This window comes from Lemur catta, chromosome 7 (assembly GCF_020740605.2).
Source record: "Lemur catta isolate mLemCat1 chromosome 7, mLemCat1.pri, whole genome shotgun sequence".
Classification (NCBI taxonomy): Eukaryota; Metazoa; Chordata; class Mammalia; order Primates; family Lemuridae; genus Lemur; species Lemur catta.
This window is the reverse complement of record NC_059134.1, coordinates 59,436,378-59,457,559: the sequence shown is the minus strand read 5'-3', so window position 1 is coordinate 59,457,559 and position 21,182 is coordinate 59,436,378. Positions and strand designations below refer to the sequence as shown.

Genomic DNA, 21,182 nt, shown 5'->3' with positions numbered 1-21,182 from the left:
GGGGAGAGGTCCAGTGGCCTGGCCGACCCCGTAGCACCTCCAGATTCTTGTAGAGTTGCACTTTGTCTCCGACCACAGCCACATACAGCTTATTCTTGAAGCCACGCAGCTCCAGGCTGCCAGCGCGGTCAGGCTGCTCTGAGCCTGGCACTCCCAGCAGATATGCGCTGGACAGCCGGGCCCGGGCACGCTGCTCGGCCACCGCCTGCTGCAGGGCCTGCATCCACGCCCGCCGCTCCGCTGCGGGAGGAGCGCGAGGGTGAAGCCTGGGCTCAGCCTTCAGGGAGCGCGTCAGAGCTCTCCTGGCCCTCGAGCCCCTCTGGCAGCACCTCTGCCAGAAAGCCCAGCCCGACGGGCCCACCTACACCCTGCCTGAGTTCTCTGATTCCAGCAAGCTCAGGCTACAGTCCCAGCTGTGCCGCTGAGGCAAGTCACCCCACTTATCTGAGCCCGTATCCCCCTTTAAATAGGGCAGGGTGGTTCTGAAGAGTCTGAGTGTGCCGAGCAGAGCCAGTCACAGAGGGTCCCCCCGCCTCCCCAGGTAAGATGTCAGGGACAGGTGTGCCCTGCTTCTCTCCCCCACTTCTCTGGCCAAACTTCCAGTCTTCTCCCCACTCCCCCCACCCCCCCCCACACCCCCAGACACACACACAAACTTCCCACCATCACTCTCTGCCCGGAAGGCAAAGGTCCGGTTGTTTGTGATCACTTCAAACTTCTGGTCCCCGATGGCGGCCACGCGGGAGATGCAGGCCACAGAGATGAAGCGCTTAGAGTAGGCGTCCTGGGGAAGAGGGAAGAGCTGTAGTTCGGGGCCCAGCACCTCCATGCCTGCCCCCAGCCTCAGCTGAAATGGAGGCTGCAGTTCTGTCTCTGCAGGTGGTCAGGGACAGCCCCTGTGCGGACCTTGACCCCAGCCCAGAGCCAGCCAATGGGTTAGCAGAACACGGTTTGAGGAGTCAGACTAGAGCTCTGGGGAGGACTCCCCCAGGTCCAATGTCGGGGTTCAGCCTAGGCTGGAGTGGGGGTCGTGTCAGGGACCGAGGCAGGCCTCACCTTGTTACTATCAAAGTAGCGCAGGTAATCAGCATCCAGTCTCACCCATCGTTTCTGGTAGATATAAGATCTGGAGAGGCAGAGGACAACAGAGCAAAGGACTGGGGCTGGGATAGGTTCCAGGATTATCTCAGCCCCCTCAGGCAGCCACACACAAAGTTAGGATCAGCCAAGTTCAAGGGAAGAAGGGTCCCAAATGGCCACTGAGAAGAAGATGGACTTTACCTACAGCAAGAGTGACTGAAGTCAGACTCATAGTAGGACTTCCCAATTTTAAGGACAATAAAACATAGGTTTGGAGGGGATAATTGGTGGTTACACTCTGTCTGGAGGGAGACCTGTGTGCAGAAATCTTGGGCCCCTCTGGTTTTCAGATCCATGATCCCAGTGTCCTGGAGTCCTGGGGCACTGCCCGCCCCCACGCAGAGCACCAGCAGGACCCAAGAGGCCTCACTCACCCCTGCGGTGGGTTCTTGTCCAGCCAGCCAGCCTTGATGATGGGTGTGATGGGGGTGGAGCCCCCAGGCAGCCCGTCCATAGGGTGTGGCGGGGGCTCAGAGGTCAGGCTGGGCAAGGGCAGGCTCAGATTGCTGGTGTGCCATCCGCCACTAGGGACAGAGGAGGGGTGAGGGCTGGGCCGAGGAGATGGAGGGGTGGGAGGGCTGGGGGAGGGCTGGGCTTTGGGAAGGAGGGAACCGTGGAGAGGAGTGGACGCTCACTTGGGAACACCCTCGTAGGCGTGGTCGTCCTCATCCTCATCCCCTCGGTCGTCGTCGTCCCCAGAGAGCTCCTCCCCCTCACTCAGCAGACTGGCCACACGCACGGCCCGTGGGACTCTGTTCAGAGGGGGCTCCTCCTGCCCCCCAGACCCACGCAGTGTCACCCTTCCCTTCCACCCCAGGTCACACACACCCAGGGGCTGCCATGTGCCCCGTCCAAGCAGCCTGACCCACACAACTCAGCACTTTTACTTCTGTTTCTTCACGTTCCTCTCCCCACCCCCCAGCGGAGCCCACACAGGGCCCAGGGTCACAGGGACAGGAGAACCAGTGGCCGACACCAACCTAGGGCACAAAGACAGAAAGATGAAGCGACAGAGAAACAAAAAGACTCAGGCTAGAGAGATAAGACAAACGCCCAGACATGGGAACACAGAAAGGGAAACAGAGGCAGGCACGCCAAGACAGATGTGCTCCAAACACAGGAGGAGGAAGGAGGCCACATGCACCACCCAGATGCAGCCAAAGCCTCGGGCAGAAGCCCCAGACCACAGCTCCAACCCGTGGCCCAGGGCTCTGGGGCTGTGCTCGACCCCTGACCCCGGTATGGCCCAATGATGGCGTCAGGGGGACCTCCCCTGGAATATGGCTGCCCACTCTCTATCTGGTGGTCCCCAGAGTCTGAAAGGCAGCCAGGAAGTCCTCCCTCCACACCCACAGGCAGACGACCCAAACCCTCCCCACTGCCCTGCCCCACCTTCTGGGTCATCACGCCGGCGGGGGCCCCCGGCCCCTCCTCTGGGGCCTCATAGTAGTCAGAGTCATCTGGTGAGAGAGGGGTGGGGACACTCAGAAGCTAGGGGCCTGGCCTGCCCTCCTGGGGCACCTCAGCTTGGTTTCACAAAGCCACCCCAGGCCAAGAAAGACTCTCCTGCACCCCCCACCTTGGCCTGGGTTTCAAAAAAGGCACAGGGGACAGGAAGTGCTATTTATACCCTTGGGGCCTCATAGGACAGCCCTCAGGGGCGGCCAAGGAGAGGCCCGGCCACCACAGGGAGGTCTGAGCAGGCGGCATGCTTGGGGGTCAGAGGGGAGGACTGTTCAAAAAAGGCTAAAAAGGCAACAAGAATCAAGAAAAGTGGACAGCCCAGGACAAGCAAACCACCCACTGCCATGGGAAATATTCGGAGACTAAACCATGGGTGACTCAGAAAGTCTGCCATGTCCCCACACTTAACAGTCAGTAGGTCAGACAGGCGGGTGCACTTGGAGATGATGCTCAGGGGGGCGGAATGACCTGCCCAAGGCCACACAATGGCCTGGTGGCAGGGCAGGACAGAACACAGAGGGTGATCCTTGCATACTCTCCAGGGGCGGATCCCAGGCGACCCACCCAGAGCCCCGTCCCCTGGCGGCAGCACCCACCGAACTCCGGGAACAGGCGTTGAGGCTTCGGAGGGATCTCAGGCGGGCAGGGAGGTGGAGACGGGGGCTGGGGAGGCCCCGGGGGGAGGGTGGACAGGGGCTCCTCAGGCTCTGGCTGGGGAGGGGATGAGAGTGGTGGCGGCAATAACTTCTCCTTCGAGGGAAGGCTGGAACAGAACAAAAGTTGGGCATCACTTAGCGACAGAGCCAGGACTCAAACCCACCAAGCCCCCAGTTCACTCATGCATCACGCAAACACACAAACACAAAGAGCACCGCCTCCACACAGCCCTCCTCACCTCGTTGCCCTGACCAAAACCCTTCCTGGCTCCCCAAAGCCTGAAGAAAACAGGAACCCGCTGTCCCCAGTGCTCTAGCTTTTCTCGCCATGTACCCACTGGGCCTCCACTCTGGAAGAGGGATAAAGACCAGACTGGGGAGTCCAGGAAGGCTTCCTGGAGGAGGTGATGCTTGACCTGCGCTTTTAAGAGTAAGAAGGCATTTGATGGCAAAGGGAAGGGATGGGATTGAAACGGGATGCAAAGCCCAAGGCACAGACCAAAGCCTCGGAAACTCCTAAGGTCCTGAATTGTGGGTCTCTGGCCCAAGGTCACCTTCTTTCTTGCCCAGGCTTGGATATTCTCTACCTCCTGGGTGCCCGCAGACCCCTCAAACTCACTCATCCCACCATACTCGTCTTCTAGGACACCAGCTCCTCAGCTCTGCTGCCACTCCCCCAAGAACCCTCCCCGACTCTCCAAGGCCAGGTTCGGGCCCCCTGGGCTCTCACGGTCACGATGCTCCCTGCAGGCTGCGCATCTCCTGAAGGGCTCTGGCATCAAGGATGTGGGTTGGAACCCTGCCTCAGTTTCTCAGTTCCTGTGTATCCTGGGGCAAGCACCTAGCCCCTCTGAGCCTCAGTTTCCTCTTTTAAGACAAGGACTGTATTGCCGACCTGGCAGGGTGGCTGGAGCATTAACCAAGATAGGATGTGTCATGTGCCAGCATACGGGATGCCCAGGGACCACCAGCTGGACAAGGTGCCTGAGCCCTGGAGGCCTGGCCCCACCAGCTGTCTCTGCCAGGGTCCTGCAGGGGCCAAGGAGGGGCATCGGAGCAGACGGGAAGCTTCTCCCGCTGGTTGTTTCTGGCTTTGTCTGTTGCCCCAATGTTCCTGGCAATGACTCACAGTGTGTGACTACCGCAAAAGCAAGGAAGGGCTGGGAGGGCGTGACAAGGTCTGCCCGGGGCATGGTCATGGTGCCAGACCTTTGCTCGAGCTAGTGCCGCCACCAGTAATACCCTTATCCCCGTTCTTGGCCTAGGGACATCCACTCATTCTTTAACTCTGAAACCAGGTGCCCCTTCTCTGAAAGTCTTCCCTGACCCTTCCTTTTCCCTCCCCCCGCCCGTCTGCACTTCCCTCCATTAGGAGCTTCATACAAATTGTTTCAAATGACATTTTTCAAAGTATCTCCTTTGTGCCAGGTGATGTGCTAGCACCTAAGCCAGGATCTGAACCCTGACTCCATGCCTGTGTGCTTCTTAGGACACGTGGCTACTTCCACATCACCCTGTGCTACAGCTGTCTCTTCTCCATGTGTGCATAAAAAGTTAACAAAACCCTTCGCCGTCCGTGTGAGCGATGTTCAGCCAGCTTTCCAGCTCTGATCCCCTAGAGACCTGCTAAAGGTGGTATGACAGCCGTGCTACTAGGCAACGCTGCCTTTGGCAGCAACGGCCTGAGAAAGGAACTGCATCTGGACCGAGAGGAACTGTAAGTAGACTCTATACCTGATGAGAAGCCGGGGCTTTGGGCTGCCCCACTGTGGTGACTTGTAAACTGGGCACATCTCATGCAGGGGCCTGTGGGGTTGTTGGAGACATCCTGGCTCCTGGGACAATAGATCCCTAAGCCAGGCCGGCTCCCTGTGAGTCTCAGTTCTTCACTCCTGAGCTGTCACCTGGAGGGCCCCAGAGAAGGGCTCCTGGACACCTGGCCGTGTGGACCGTGGCATGGATCACTACAAGGACCCCCCAGCAGACGGAGACCTGCCACTGCCTGGCGGCAAGCTGCTCCCTATGCTTCCCTGGGCATCTGACGCCAAGCGGGGCCTGCGGTAGTCTTGAGAGTTTGAATGTTTAGCTGGACCTAGGAACCCGCCCCCGGTGGGCACTGCACAAGGCTGTCTCCCTCATGTGGCCCCGAGTCCCTCTAGGGCAGGGGGCAGCATCTGACTTGATGCCCCCACAGTCCAGGATGGGGTGTGGCTGAGTCAGCAACAAGAGCAGGCTGGCCAGCTGGGTGGCTGGCGAGGAGATGCTGGGTGGATAAGCTGATCCTTAATGTGGGAAGGGAAGCAAACTTAAGGGTGAATGATGACCGGGCAACTGAGGGAATGCCCGCAGGCCCAACAGCATGACCCGGGGTGCTGGCCCCAGCTGGTCACGTGTGGTGTCCTTGGAGGCTTCCTGACAAGCAAATCGATCCATCAGGCTGCTGCCTCCCAGAGTCCAAGAGGAAGGGGCCCTTGGAGGCCCGGCCTGTGATCAGCCAAGAGCAGAACTCCAAGCTGCCAGGCCAGGGCCAAACTGTGGTCCAGAGGAGTTGGGGACAGGCTCCGTCCTTCTGATGCCAAGCAGGGCTGAGTGGGCCTGGCTCCTAAAGCTCCCCCCGGATCTGAGGGCAGAGCTGAGGGGAAGGGAGTAGCAATGAGGAAAATTGCCCACCGGCTCCCACTCACCCCAGGGTCAAGCAGCATCAGCCCTCCCACCCCTAGCAGCCCAGTCCACCCCCATCCTGCGGCCCAGCAGGCGGCGCCCTGAGGCAAGCTCTACACCTGCCTTCTTCACTGCCGTATCCCCAGCACCCAGCAGGGATTTAGAGTAATAAACAAACACCTGGGTTAATTAATTCTTAATAATTGTGCGTGTGTGTGTCTATGTCTGTATGTTCCCAGCCGTCTTCTAAGCACTTTACATGGACTCATTCATTTATTCATTACAAGAGCTCTATAAGGTAAGGCTTATTATTATCCCACTTTACAGAGAAGTAAACTGAGGCACTGAGATGCTAAGTAATTTGTCCTTGGTCCCCAACAGTCCAGCACCACTGCCCAAGGAGGCCACGCCAGGATCCGAGGGCTACTCTGAGGCCTGCTGTCTCTCACTGACCACCAGATCCAGGACCTGGAGAGAATGTCATCACAGCTCTGACAGCCAGCTGTCGTGACCATGGCCAGAAGGAGAGGGCAGCAGAGGCAAAGGGCTCCTCTCCCAGCAGAGCAGTCGCACACGGAAGGGACTATGTCCCTCTCATAAACCTCCAGGCCCCATTCTAGCCACCTCCTCCAGGAAGCCTCCTGGCTGACCCCTGCCTGCCTGTCTACTGCAGGGCATCAGAGTCCCAGTGAGTCATGGCCAGGCCCAAGAAAGAAGAAGAAAGAAGAAGTGGAGTCAGGAAGGCATAGCATGTGGGAAAACCCCAGGAAAGGCGCAGTGACCTGCTGCCGAGAACAGGGCCCACAGAATGCCCACATGCCAGCTGGAGCCCCAGCCCCCCAGGCGCCTGCACCCTTAAGAGGGGGGCCCAGCTCCAATCCTGAGGTCCCACTGAGGCCCAGCGGGGATGTTACCCAGTGACTTCTCACCCACCAGCGCTGAGCACGTCCTCGGTGGCCCCATCTCCCAGCCTTTGCTCGCAGGGCTCCTGCTCTCCACCCTCTCCCTACCATCCCAGCCCCCAAGCTCAACAGGCCTCGCCCTCTAGGCAGCCGCTGAGGGGCCCCTACAGAGCTGCTCCCCACTTTCTCCCATGCCCCTGGCTCCCTGTTCCTTCAGCCCCTTCTTCTCTAGCCAAGGGATGAGCGGAGCCATCTGCTCTCCCCACTACGCCCGGGCAAGACTGGACACCCTGGGCAGGGACGGGGGCTGATCCACCCCAGCCTGGGCCCTCCCCCTAAGAAGAAGTCAGTTTCACTGGATTAGGGAAAACACACACAGCAGACCTTATATCTGGAGGCTGGGCGACATGCGGGGGTCCCCAAGCTAGAAGGGGTAAGAGTAGGGTGACCGTGTAATTAGTCATATAAACCAGAAACACTTCTGAGAATTAAAAGAGGCACTATTCATACCTGTGTCGGGACAATAGGTGTAAACAGGGCCTGTCCCAAACAAAATGAGATGTGTGGTCACTGAAGCTACCAGACAGGGCTTTGGAGCCAGGCGGACCTGGGTTTGAATACCAGCTCAGCTGCACATCTGTCTGTGACCTCAAGCAGGTCACTTCACCTCTGAGCCCCCGTTTCCTCTCTGTCTCCAGGCTTACTGATAATTCAACAAATGAGAGCCACCCCCTCACATCACCAGCACAACCTCCTCCCCCTGGCTGTGGCTGAAGGAGGCTCAGGCCCCACAGGTGAGCCAGGAACCTGCTTCATAACTACCACACCCTCATCCTCCTTCAAAAGGCCTGAATTATGACCCTGCCCCCTACACCGGCCTCCCCTCACACCTCAGGCTGATTTGGGGCCTCCTTGGGGCTGCCCCAGCCTCCACGCTTCCAGTCACCCAGTATGGTTGTATCAGTGTTTGCTGCACACGAATTAATCACAGAGGACCAAGGACCCAGGCCTATACCCCATCCTAGAGTCAGGACCCTCCCCCTAAGATGTCACGCAGGCCTCTGAGGGACCCAGCCCAATCCCAGCTCCTGGACCCTCACCAGCAGTGCCACAGGGTGAGGTAGGCCCAACAATCGGGGGACATCTGTCTCCTACCCTGATGTCCCCTTTCTACAGGGGAAAGCTGTCCCAGCCACCGACTTCCTCATTCATGCCCTGACCTCCTCAGGGGCCCAGGCCATGGTCCCACTCAGCTTGCTTCCTCCGTGGCTGCTTCCACCCCTCCTCCTCCATCATGAGACCCAAAGGGCAGCACCTCCAGCGCTCTTTTGGCTCTGTCCTGTTCACTTCTGCCCAGGCCCCAGCACAGACAGCTCTTCCTGGGCTCTCACTTGCTAGAATGGGATGTCTGCAGCCTGCCTCTCAGCCTCTGCACACGCTGGACGCCCCTAGAGCCAATCCTCTCCATGCCACCTGCAGTGCCCAGCACAGAGGGGGCTTCGGCGAGTGTGCATTGAACGAATGAATGACCACCATCCTCCTTGCAGCCTGGTCACTGGAGAAGGTCAGCAGCTCCCCCTCCTCTCGGTACAGTAGCACCCAACTAAACCTGGAGCCCACCCTCACAACCAAGGCCTCACCCAGCTCTCAGCACTTCTCCCTGGGACAACAGCTACCACTTGCTAAACACCCACTACGTGCCAGGCATTCTGTTGGGGGCTTTTTCTTTCTTTTTTTTTCATTTAATGACGCAGGATCATTAATTTCATTGTACTCAGGACACACCCCTTCCTCCAGGAAATCTACCCAACTGCTCCCTCCTCTAAGCTCACACAACCTATGGGGCTGTTTGTCCAAGGCACTTCACCACCAGGCCTACGCCAAGCTTCCCAACAGGCCAGCCCTGCTGTCCTGGGCAGGAGCCGGCGGAGGCCCTGTCTCCCAGGGCAGCTCTGAGTGCTTCCCGGGCTCCTGAGGACAGCAGGGGGAGGAAGTTCAGCCCTCAGGGAGCTCACAGAAGTACTGAGTCCCTCTCCATTGTCCAGCCAGGGCTGGCCAGGCAGGAGGAGCAGGTGCGGGTGTCTGCTGGGCCCCATGGAAAAGATAAGCCACGGGCGGCAAGCAGGAATAGAGCGGGTAGGTGCACAGACAGGACCTGGTTAGAGGCCTCTCTGTCCACAGTGAGCTGAGCACTGGGTCACTGAGTTCATTAGGGATACGTGGCAACTGCGGGGAGGGGACACCAGCCCCTACGCTCCACAGACACCCACCACACCACAGCCCTGGGGAGGACAGGTAGGAACCACGCTGACTAAGTGCCAGCCCTCTGCACATCTCCTATCACCCTGGACTGGGGGTGGGGGGTTCAGAACCCCCGTGAACTTGACAGTGAGATAAGCCAACCTAAGCCTCCCCAAGGGAATCTCCAGAGGGGTGCAGGGAGCAGAGGCCAGAGCTGGGGGTCAGCACCAGGTCTCTGAAGGGCAGAGAACCCACAGCGGAGCAGCCTGTGGGGCACCGTCTGAGCAAGGCCCAGAAAACAGGCACTGTGGGCTCCTGCAGACCCAGGAGAGAGGTTCACGGGGAGCTGGAGACCTGGAAAGCCCAGGGGAGAGGGGGAGAGGAGAGAAAGGGAGGAAAGGAAAAGGCAGAGGGAAAAGAGGAGAAGTGGAGAAAGTGAAAGAAGACAGAATCCTGAGAGCAAAGGAGAAGGGGAGGAGAGCACCACAGAAAGTGGTGACAGACAGACACGCAGACAGACATGCCCTCCTGTCTCTCCTGCCCTCCCAGGCCCTCGGGTGGAGCCTCCCTCCCAAATGCCCGACAGCCCCCCAGGGCTGGCCCACTGCCCCTCGCTCACCCTCAGACGCCTGCTGGGTCCTGAGGCCAAGGACTCCCGGCTCCGGCCAGGCAGGCTCAGGGTGTGCACAGGAGTGTTTGTTTTGTGCCTGCCCCTGCGAGCCTGGGTCCCACCTGGACCCTGCTCCCTGGGTGTGTCTGAGGCCGCGTTCTCTGGGAGGCGTCTGGGCCCAGGTACGGCTCTGCGCGCCTGTGATTTGGGTCCCTGAGTGTTTGTGAATCACGTCTCTGCGTGCGGGTGTGTGACTGTGATCTGTCCTGGAGAGAGAGAGAGAGTGAGTGTTGTGTGTGTGTGTGTCTGCACCCAGCTCTGGCTCCAGCGGCTTCCTGCCCCCTCCCCCGCCCCCTGCAGCCCCAGCCAACACACACTTCCTGAAAACACTGACTGAGAAATAAAAGTCACCCAGAATCCCGCGGGGCTGACGCTTCCTCCCCGCCTCCCGGCTGCACCCCACTTCCAAGCTGGGGTGGGACAGCCGGCAGTGTCTGCTGGGGCCTTATGGGGAGGACACCCAGGAAGCCCTGACCTGGCTGGCCCCTGAGGTGGCCTCGCCCCCTTCCCACCGCCACAGTGAGGCCCAGAGAGGCTGGGAAAGAGGCTCTTTGAAGGGAGCAAGTTCTGCCCCAGCAACAAGTGATCAGCCTTCAGGAAGACCGGGGATTGGCTGGGCCGCAGGGCAGTCAAGGGCACAGGAAGGAAGCGTGCAGTGTGCCTCCAGCTGGGCAGCTGCCCCCGCTGGGCAAATGCTCCCTTTTCCTGAGGGATTCCCAGGCACCCGGGTATCAGAGAAGGAAACCGAGGCTCAGAGCAAGCTGGGAGGGGACCTGTGGAGTGACCCTGGAACCCCAGATCACAAATGACCCCTCACCCACTCTGAGAGAAGCAAGTTCAAAGGGCTCACGTCAATGACACATGTAGCTGGGCAGGCCTGGCCCGAGGCCAGGAGGCAGGGTCTGAACACTGGCCTCCCTCTGCTGGGCTGGGAGACTTCGGGCAAGTTTCTCAGCATCTCTGGATTCCTCAGCAAGTTCCCTACCACAGGCTTACATACGGAAGAGGTTGAGGACTCTAGGGGTGGAGTGGGGTCCCCCAGGCCGGGCAGAATGGTGAGCCTGGTTCTGAGAGCCCTGGGCCTTGCCAGGGCAGGGAGGAGACAACCCTAGCCTTGCTTCTTTTCTGATTTGCTGACAGCTTGGTCTGTAGCCTAGGCTCCTGCCTTGGCCTCATTGTTCCCACCTGCCTCCTCTGAAGGCCTCTCCCTTCCCAAGACATCTGGGGTCACAAGGGTTGGGTAGTGGGATCGGGAAAGGGATTTGGCGGGGTGAGCTCAGGGCCCTTTAACCCTATGGCCCAGTGTGTCATACGCATGTTAACATATACCTTACATGCAGCCCAAGCTCAGCACCGGCAGTACACACACTCCCGCAGCATCAGTTCACCTATACGATGAATACTCACCGGAGGCCTATTAGGTCCCCAGCACTATTCCAGATGTTGGGGATTTGGCAGTAAACAAAACCAGCAAAGCTCCTGGCTCTAGTGGAACTGACATTCTAGTGCATTCAAGTGCACACTCTTGGCAGCACATGTACACACATGTGCACATGCTGGCTTACACCTGACAGTACCCAAATAACACACATGTCAATCCACTACCCAAACAGCGTATGCATACTCACAAATGTGCTCACACACTGTTGGGGTGCCCACCACGGCAGTACACATGAGCACATGTACGTGTGCACACATGTCCCAGTGAACTCACACACACACACCACTTCACGTCACCACTGAAACTGCACAAATCCCTACATCTTTTACATCTTAGGATCATGCATCGTCATCCTCAGAACCTGTGTGAATGTGTAAATACTCAGATGCACTACTACCCTGACAGCTTAGACAACCATCCACACACCCTGCCCATGGCTGCACACACACAAACTGGCCCAGGCATGCCCTCACACTGAGTCAAGACCCCGAGAGTATACACGTGCACACACAACGATCCCCAAATTCCACTGGGGATCCTGGGGATAGGCCTCAGTCACCACATGATCTTGTGTGAAAGGCCCTAGGTTGTGAGCTGGTGTAGGAAGGCATGTCATGAGCCACTGTGGTGGGACCCCTGCAAGGGGGGCAGGGGCAGGCAGAAGCAGTGTTCCGCCATGCACCATGGAGCCTCAGGGAGCCATGGGAAGGGGCCAAGAGGGGACAGGATGGCCAGTCAGGCTCCATGTTGGCCCCTGCCCTGGTCACTACACTGACATGAGGCCCCATCTGCTGTGAGTTTTTCTACCACAGGGCTTTGAAGACTTTGTACACCATGTGAGCCAAGGAGTGCAGATGCCCACGACTCCAAATGTTAAAGACCCCAGGACATGGGAAGCCAGGCTTGGCAGCCCAGCCCTAACCCTACTCTGCCCCAGAGAATAGTCCCAAGTTGCAGGAAATAATTTTCTACCAATCCTCTCAGCACAGAATGGACTGTGGGTCCTCTAACTGCAAGGGCCAGACTCCTGACCATGGGGGCCTGGCCTCCCCCAGAGGCTGGCTAAGTAACTACGTTCAGACTTAAGCTCTGAGAGTAGGGGCCGGCACTCTGGGGCCCAGGGCTGTGGACAGGACTCTCACCTGACCAATCTGAACTTGGGTATCAGTGCCAGGAGGGCCACAGAAGGCTGTGGAAGACCGTGGAGGGCACCTGATGGGGAGACAGGCCCAGAGGGGCAGCTCGTCATCAGAGTCACACGGCTAGCTGGGCCTGACCCAGCTGTCCTGCTTCATGAACAGGAATCTAGGCCTCTACTACCCCACTGGGGTTTGGCCTCCTCAGCCTTTGTGAGATCCCTAAGGACAGGGCCCTGCCTCCTCCCCTTGTTCACCCACTCCCAACCCCCAGAGACAGAGAGACCGACAAGACAGTCTGTCTCCTCCCTCCTCGCCCAGCCCCAGCCCCCGCCCCCGCCCCCGCCCCGGCCAGATGATGGGGTTCAAAGCAAATAGGAATTATTCCTGCCTGCAGAATGGCCACTAGAGGGCACACTGGCACCAGGAAACTCCAAACTGAGCTTCCAGCAAGACACTCAGTACCTGCTCCCAACCCTGTGAACCCAGGAAGGGCGCGAACCCTTTTTGTGCTTCCACCAATCAAACCTCAAAACACCACAGCCCTGGCTTGGCCTTCAAGGCCCCTGGGTGGCCTCTCCCTGGGTGGAGAGAACTTCCCAGACCCTTCACACACAGGGCCGCCCACCCCGAGTATTTACTTGGCATTGATCCAACCAGTGCCCAATCCCTGCTCTCAGCCTTAGTTTCCATGCTTGAAACCTCCCAGAAGGCTTGCTGCAGGGATCAGCGACATCACGTAAGCAAAAAATCCAGCAATGACAGGGACCACGAGACCTCTCTCTGTACATCCCTTCCTCCTCCAAGAGGCCTTCCAAGATTAGCCTGACTTGGCCCAAGTGCTCTAATAAATCCCTGAACACACATCTCATCCTGTCTAGGGATGATCCCTCGTGGCTGTCCCACCCCCGAAAAGGGCAGGAAGGGAGGGCACATGTGAAGGAGATTAAAATGGAACAGCCACAGAAGTAGGAGGAAACTCAAGAAAACAAGGGGTACCAGGAGCTACAGAGTGGAGAAAACAGTTCTGAGGAAGAAAGAGGGTGAATAGGACGAGGCCTGAGAAATGTCCCAAGATTTTGGTGACATGTAGCAGTGGGACGGGGACAGAGTGTGAGGGAACACAGGCACCAGGGACTGGACAGTTCCTGCGCCCCACCCCGAGAGCCACTGTCCTAGGCGTTCCATTTCCTCCACGTGTTGCCTCCTGGTGCCAGCATGTACCCCATCCTCCCACAGTGTCTCACACCTGCCAGTCCTAACCTGAGCTTCAGGCTTCCTCCCAAACTCACTCCTGTCCCTGGGTCAGTGAGGGCGCCGTTGTCCACCCAGCCACACAAGACAGAAACCTAGAGGCCTTCATGGTGCACCCCCCTCGCCAGGTGGTCCCCATCCTGTCCATCTAGGGCCCACACCTGGCTCTAATCTGCCTACTCCCCTCCAGGCTTGTTAGCGCAGCCTGAGTGGGGCCTCACCTGGCCCTGTGGCCTCATCAGCCTCACCAGCAGCCAGTCATCCTTCCTGCACTTAGATTCTTTTGCCTAAAACTTCCCTGGCCCCCGAGCCTGGCGTGCACAGCATGTCCCACCAGCACCCTCCCCCGGCCTCACCTGCACCTGCCCAACAGTCCAGTCGCACGGTCGCCGAGAGTGCCCAGACAGTGCTTCCCTCCTCCAAGCTTTGTGCACGCTGCTCCTTCCGCCTGAAGCCTCTTTCTTACCCCAGCACTCAAGGCCACAAACTCCCCGTGCACCCTCTGGGATCCCCTGCCACGTGCCTCCCACCCTGAGTGGCATCTACTCACCTCACCAGCAGGCGGGGGGGTCCAGTGCGGGGAGGCACAGGGGGAATGCTTGGCTCTGCCAAATGCCGCTTGGCGGGCAGCGGGGGTAGCACAGGCTCTGGGGCAGCTGTGGACGAGGCGGCAAAGCAGGTGGGCGGAAGGCAGCTCCTCCGGGGTGGGATGGGCGGGGCAGTGGGTGGCCCCTCATCCTCTCCAGCAGCAGGCAGCGGCTCGGGTGGAGAGGCAGGCGCAGGCGGTGAGCGGAAGACATGGCGCTTCATGGGCACAGGGCGTGGGGCAGGGCGGGGTGCCGGGGTTGGAGGGGTATGGGCCCGGAGCAAGCCAGCCAGGATTCGGCGGCGGTGGCCGGGGAGAAGCATGCCCATGTCCACCAGGCGGGTATCACTGAGGCCCTGGCACTCAGTGGCCCACACCAGCCCATGCTGCTCAAAGAGCCCGGTGTACTGCTCCAGGTGCAGCGCCCGCAGCCACTCGGCCACTGACAGTGCAGCATCCCCGGCCTCTGTCATGGTTCCCGCAAGCAGAGGCCGGACTGGCAGGGCTCCGTCCAGACCTGGAATAGACAGATGAGCACAGGTCAGAGGCATGGCTGCCCAGGAGTGGTCCCCTGATCACCTGATCGGCATCCTTCATGGCTCTCATGCGTGGATTCAAGTTCTGTCCTTGAGCTTCCTCCCCTGTGTTCCATATGCCGGGCAAGGCCAGGTACTGCCAGCTCATCTCTGAACATGTGGGCTTTTCTCTCTGCCTGAAACTGCCTTGCCCTGCCCCACCCTGCCCTGTGGCCTCCTAGCATCCAGCTCACCTCTCCTTTTCTAGGCAATCCACCATAACGCCTGGCGTTGATAACACCCCATACCCCCATACACAGCCTCGGCCACTGCTGCAAGACTGGCCAGTGGCATAATCAGTGCTGTGTCTGGCACCCCCTCTTCCCCACTGCCCTCTGCAAGACCTAGGCCAGGGCCCAATTCCCTCTGAAGCACCAATTCCTAGCTGAGGGCCAGGCCCAGAGGTTTAGTGAGTACGGATGGGACTGAAGGACACCACTACTGGTCCCTCTGCTGCCCAGTCTAGGAGCTGAGCCTCACCTCACCCCACCTCCGGCCCCCGGAGGAAGCAAAATGCTCCTGGAGGTGAGTGAGGCCAGCGTCACACAGCCTCTGGGGTCCTGGCCTTGGAAGTGAACAACCCTTCCTACTGCCAAGGCAGGGTAAGGCCATTCATTTGTTCTTTCAAAATACCCTTGCACTGGGCAGTGGGGTCTCAGGTTCCATTCCTGTACTCACGAGCTACTGGCCTGTTGGGAGTCAAGAGACGATGTGAAGAGAAAGTGACCAGAAGAGAAGGTGATTAACAAATCAAAGAGGAGAGTCATCTGATCATCTTCACAGACACTAAAGGGCATATGATAAAACCCAATACCCAGCTTACTTACACAAATGAAAATCTTACTAAAGTGGAAATACATGGATACTTCCTTAAAAAACCAACACCCTGTTTAATGGAAAAATAATAGAAAAATTCCCATTAAAGTTAGAAATGAAACAGAGATATCCATTTCACTATTATTATTATTCACATTGCTCTGAAAATCCTAAACAAAAATAAACAGGAGGTACAAAAGTTGGAAAGGAAGAGATAAACTATCCATCAGTTGTCAATAATGTGAGTTTTGAATTGGAAAGCCCAGGCCGGGCGTGGTGGCTCACGCCTGTAATCCTAGCACTCTGGGAGCCCGAGGCGGAGTTCAAGACCAGCCTGAGCAAGAGCGAGACCCCTACTAAAAAATAAAAAGAAATTAGCTGGACAACTAAAAATATATAGAAAAAATTAGCCGGGCATGGTGGCGCATGCCTGTGGTCCCAGCTACCTGGGAGGCTGAGGCAGAAGTATTGCTTGAGCCCAGGAGTTTAAGGTTGCTGTGAGCTAGGTTGATGCCATGGCACTCTAGCCGGGGCTACAGAGTGAGACTCTGTCTCAAAAAAAAAAAAAAGAAAGCACAGAAGCTCAACTGAGCAACTGTTACAACCATTAAAAGAATTTAGTAAGATAGTTGGGTTCAAAATTAGTATAACACAAATCAACATTTATAAACAAGAGCCACGTAGAAACCAGGATGAAAGACCCCATTTATAATAGCATCACAAAGTATAAAATACCAAGAATAAACTTCATAGGAAATATATAAGATCATATGAAGAAAAACTTGGAGTGTTAGGGACAAAAAGAGGACCTGGACAAATGGGAAGGCATAGTAAGTTCTGGAGAGAAGACATCATAAAGATATTCATTCTAAGTTAATTCATAAATAAATATATACAATCTTAGGGGTTTTTTTTATTTTTTATTTTTTTTGGTTTACACCTATGCCATAAGATACAATCCTATTAAATATACACACAGAACGGTTTTTTTGACAAGCTGATTTGAAAGTTTATGTGGAAAAATAAACAAACAGGAAAAGCCAGGAAAATTCTGGAAGCAGGGGGTGGGGAGGAGAATAAAGAGTAGGAATTGGCCTCACTGCATTTTAAAATATATTGTAAAGCCATGATAATTAAAACAGTATATGGTACCAGCAAGTGGATAGATCAATTAAACAGAACAGAAAGTTCAAAAGTAGACCCAAATACATATCAGAATTTTATGTATAATAAAAGTAGCATCTCAGCTGGGCGCGGTGGCTCATGCCTGTAATCCTAGCACTCTGAGAGGCCGAGGCAGGAGGATCACTCGAGGTTAGGAGTTTGAGACCAGCCTGAGCAAGAGCGAGATCCTGTCTCTACTAAAAAAATAGAAACAAATTATCTGGACAACTAAAAATACATATAGAAAAAATTAGCCGGGCATGGTGGTACATGCCTGTAGTCCCAGCTACTTGGGAGGCTGAGGCAGAAGGTTTGCTTGAACCCAGGAGTTTGAGGTTGCTGTGAGCTAGGCTGATGCCACAGCACTCTAGCCAGGGCAACAAAGAGTGAGACTCTGTCTCAAAAAAAAAAAAAAAGTAGCATCTCAAACTAGTGGGGAAAAAATGCATTATGAAGTTGTTAGACAGCTCTGAAGAAATAAAAAAAAAACTAAGGTGGACCCCTACCTCACACCTTACAACACAATAGATCAAAGATTTCAGTATAAAAAATAAAACCATGAAAGGATTTTTAGAAATCATCTCAGAGAGGTAAAAGCCTTTTGGAAATGATACAAACCCAGAAAGTATAGAAAAAAGACTGAAATATTCAACTCTATAAAAATCAAGCATTTCTGCATGGTAAAAAGAATCATAAGCAAAGCTAAGAGATAGGCGTGGCACAGTGGCTCACGCCTGTAATCCCAGCACTTTGGGAGGCTGAAGCAGGGGGATCACTTGAGGCTGGGAGTTCGAGGCTATAGCCTCGATAAGGCCTGATAAGGCCACTGCACACCAGCCTGGGCGATAGAGCAAGACCTTGTCTCAAAAAAAAAAAAAAAAAGCTAAGAGATAAATGATAAACTAGGGGATCACAGCCACTCATATTCCAAACAAAGGGCTCATCTTCCTGAAAGTTGACAAGCACCCAGAAATAAAAAACAGATCAATAACCTAACAGAAAAAAATGGACAAAGAATACGAACAGAGAAATTCACAGAAAGGAAAACCGAAATGGCTCTTAAACATATGAAAATGAACTTAACATTCCACGCTAAGAAATACAAATGTAAAATATACTGGAATACTACTTTCCTACCTATCGGACTGTCAAAGAGCAAAAGTCTGAAAATACAGGGCATTGGTAATGGAGGGGGACATTCCCCTCCCCGGCCCTCTAGGGAAGGCAATGCCACACTAACTACGAAAACCCCAAGAGATGCAGTCTTGTGACCCGGCCACCCTTAACCATTTATCCTGCGCTTTTATTAGCATACGCCCAAAATGACGCATATATAGTTAAGGTTGTTTGGCAGCAGCCTTTACATATAAGAACAAAAGATTGGAAATAACCAAAATGCCCATTAACTGGAGAATGATTAACTAAATTATGGTGTAGTCACACAATAGAGTTCTAAGTGGCCATGGAAAATGAGGAAACACCTTACATATTAGCATGGGACGGCCACCAAGATATTCTGTTAAATGAGTAAAGAAAAGTACACAACAGTTTGTGTAACATTCTGCCTTTTTGTAAAACAAAACAAAACAAAACAAAAGGAAGGGGTCAGTGGCTCATGCCTGTAATCCCTGCAATTTGGGAGATCAAGGCAGGATCTCTTGAGGCTAGGAGGTCAAGACCAGCCCAAGCAACACAGCAAGATCCTGTCTCTACAAAAAAAAAAAAAATGTTTAATTAAAGAAAAACCCAAAAAACAAAAAACAAAGGGAGCACGCACAGTGGCTCACACCTGTAATCCTAGTACTCTGGCAAGCCAAGGAGGGAGGATTGCTGAGGTCAGGAGTTTGAGACTAGCTTGAACAAGACCCCTTCGCTACAAAAAACAGAAAAATTAGCCGGGCCTGGTGGCACATGCCTGTAGTCCCAGCTACTCAGGAGGCTGAGGCAGGAGGATTGCTTGAGCCCAGGAGTTTGAGGTTGCTGTGAGCTATGATGACACCACTGTACTCTAGCTGGGAGCAACAGAGCAAGACCCTGTCTCAAAAAACAATCACCACCACCAAAAAAAACAACAACAACAAAGGAGACCGTGGAGCAGTGCGCATCTAGTGGCAAAGGCATAAAGTATCTCAGAAAAGACACAGGGGGAAGCGGACAGCAGTTGCCAGTTTCCTCTGAGGAGGAAAACTGAGGGGACAGAGGCAGATCCAGAGTTCATGGGGCCTGAAGCTTACACAATTTGGATGCCTTTTTTTAAGAAAAAGAATATATGAATATCTTACTTTTGGGAAACATTCACAAAAACACACAACCATGTGTGCATGTTGCTCGGGCCCCTCTCTGGATCCTGGAAGGAGCCCTGAACCTCAAAATCCACTTCCCACAGGGAGGGAAACCTTTCATGCTACATCCTTTTCTATCACCTAAATTTTTAACTATGTGAATGTAAATAATAATAATAATTTTAAAAGGCTACTCAAAGGACACAAAGGAAGACATAAACAGAAATACACTCAATGTTCTCTGATATGATCGGTCTCAACATTATAAAGACATCAGTTCTTCCCGGGTTAAGCTAGAACTTTAACATAATCCCACCTAAAATTACCAACTGGAATTTGTTTAGACAGATTCCAAAGCTCATATAAAATCATATTAAAGATTTATTGTTAAGTGGAAAAACAAGGTACAGAACAGTGTTATGTAAACAACTGGGTTAAAGAAAAAGAAAAAATATACATATACTGTGTACATGCAAAGATGTATGCAGAAACTCTGAACGGATATAAGAAACTGCCTTTGGGGAGGAGAATTGGCAGCTGGGAAGACAGGAGACACTACACCTTCTGTATCTTTTTAAACTTGTACTATTTTCCAAATAAATAAATACAACTTAAAAGAGAATGTGATAATCATGACTAGAGCCTGGGAATGAGAAAGAGAACAAAACTCACCAGGCAAGGTGGGGAATCCAATAAGCAGACACATACACCCGACCCCCCAATCCAGCCTGCCAGCCCCTGCCCTGTCCCCCTCAAAGCCCGCTGGGAAGCTCTTAGCAAGCTCTGGGCTCACCCTCTGCCTCCCAACCTCAGTTCTCAAAATGGGAAAGGCGACATCAGGTCTTGGCCCCATCAAGCCTCCCCTGAGCCTCCCCTGACCTCAATGTGGGGGTCTAGCCTGCCACGCCACGCCCCATTCCCACCTTCCCACCTCCTGACTCACCTCCTGGGCCACCAAGGACGCCCGGGTCTCCCAGAGACGGCAGCTACTCTGAACAGCTCCTCATCTCAGCCTGAGCCGGGAGCTGCAAGGACAGGGATGGAGGAGAAAGTCCATGAGGCAAGTCTGCTTTGAGCACCCAGGATACCAGGAGGAGGAGGCAGGAGGGGAAGGGCAGAGGGAGGGGGAAAAGAAAGGGAAGGAAGGGGAAAGAGAAGGAAGAGGGGAGGGGTCAGGGAACCTCATGGAAGCCGGTGGTGGAGCTCAGACCAGAGGAGGGCTTCCAGCAGGGGGGAGGAAGGCAGACAACAGGCCTGCCCGGCATGGGGGCCGCACAGGTAACGGGGAGGCAGGGCTGCCGCTCTCTGGCCTCCCCAGGTGGGGAGGTGGCTGGGAGGTGAGCAGGGGCAGCGGTGGCAGGGACTGCCAGGGAGGGCAGAGAGGAAGGGGCAGATACAGTGTCATCTGCAGGTGGTCTCCCCAACACAAGTGTCAGGAGAGGTGGGAGACCCTGGGAGACCCAGGGGCACAGTACCCTCTCCACTGAGCTTAGGGACCACGGAGCAGGCTGAGGGCACAGGTGGGGCAAGTGAGTCAGGGGCATGAGACCCCAAGGGCCTAGTCCCTAAACATGTGGGGAGGGTTGAGGAAAATGGGCCAAAAGAGGGTGTTTCCAGGCAGAAGGATAAAGAATGGGACATCCCTGAGGGCAGGCCACCACCCCTGCTGCTCTGCACAGATGGCCAGGGCTCTGTGGGGCTAGGGGCTGGGGTGTGGAATGCACCGGCCCTACCCTCCTACACCCCAGGGCCTGGAGCAAAGTCAGGTCTCGTGCCACTAGCGTAGGGTTAACCCGGACACCACTATGCTCTGCATAATGGCTCCATCAGGTATTCATAACCATTTTACATTTTATTAGTTACATATTTATCTTAAGTAGACTGCAGAACTATCATTGCTTAAAATAGGGTTAAAACAGGTATATAATTTAAAAATGAGTATTTAAAAACGCATTTTAAGTAATTAGTAAGTACTTCGAGTGAAAGTATTGGTAAAAATGGCGGTGCTACTCCAATGACAATTTAAAACAAGATGAGGCCACATCAATAGTGCCTACTGTATGCCAGGCACCTAAGCACTTTATATACTAACTCATTTAAGCCGCACAGCAGCCCTATGAGGTCCATGTGACTGTTATCCCTATTTTAAGATAAAGAAACTGAGGCACAAGGGGGTTAAAAAGTCACACAGCTT

At 54.9% G+C, this 21,182-nt stretch overlaps 1 protein-coding gene across 4 annotated transcripts in view; it reads right to left on the bottom strand.

The window, feature by feature from the left end:
• ARAP1 (ArfGAP with RhoGAP domain, ankyrin repeat and PH domain 1) overlaps positions 1 to 14,660 on the bottom strand; it is a 39,111-nt gene extending 24,451 nt beyond the window's left edge. For 3 of the 4 annotated variants that reach the window (XM_045555531.1, XM_045555532.1, XM_045555533.1), the window contains exons 1-8: positions 14,116 to 14,660; positions 3,201 to 3,367; positions 2,533 to 2,600; positions 1,776 to 1,912; positions 1,515 to 1,664; positions 1,057 to 1,126; positions 664 to 784; positions 38 to 240 (exon numbers count right to left, since the gene is read on the bottom strand). In XM_045555531.1, the coding sequence (XP_045411487.1) occupies positions 38 to 240; positions 664 to 784; positions 1,057 to 1,126; positions 1,515 to 1,664; positions 1,776 to 1,912; positions 2,533 to 2,600; positions 3,201 to 3,367; positions 14,116 to 14,624 (1,425 nt within the window). In that variant the 5' untranslated portion in view covers positions 14,625 to 14,660. Of the gene's footprint in view, positions 1 to 37; positions 241 to 663; positions 785 to 1,056; positions 1,127 to 1,514; positions 1,665 to 1,775; positions 1,913 to 2,532; positions 2,601 to 3,200; positions 3,368 to 9,683; positions 9,928 to 14,115 lie in introns of those variants that run through there. The other variant, XM_045555534.1, reaches the window with a different exon arrangement.
• Positions 14,661 to 21,182: the final 6,522 nt, after the last annotated feature.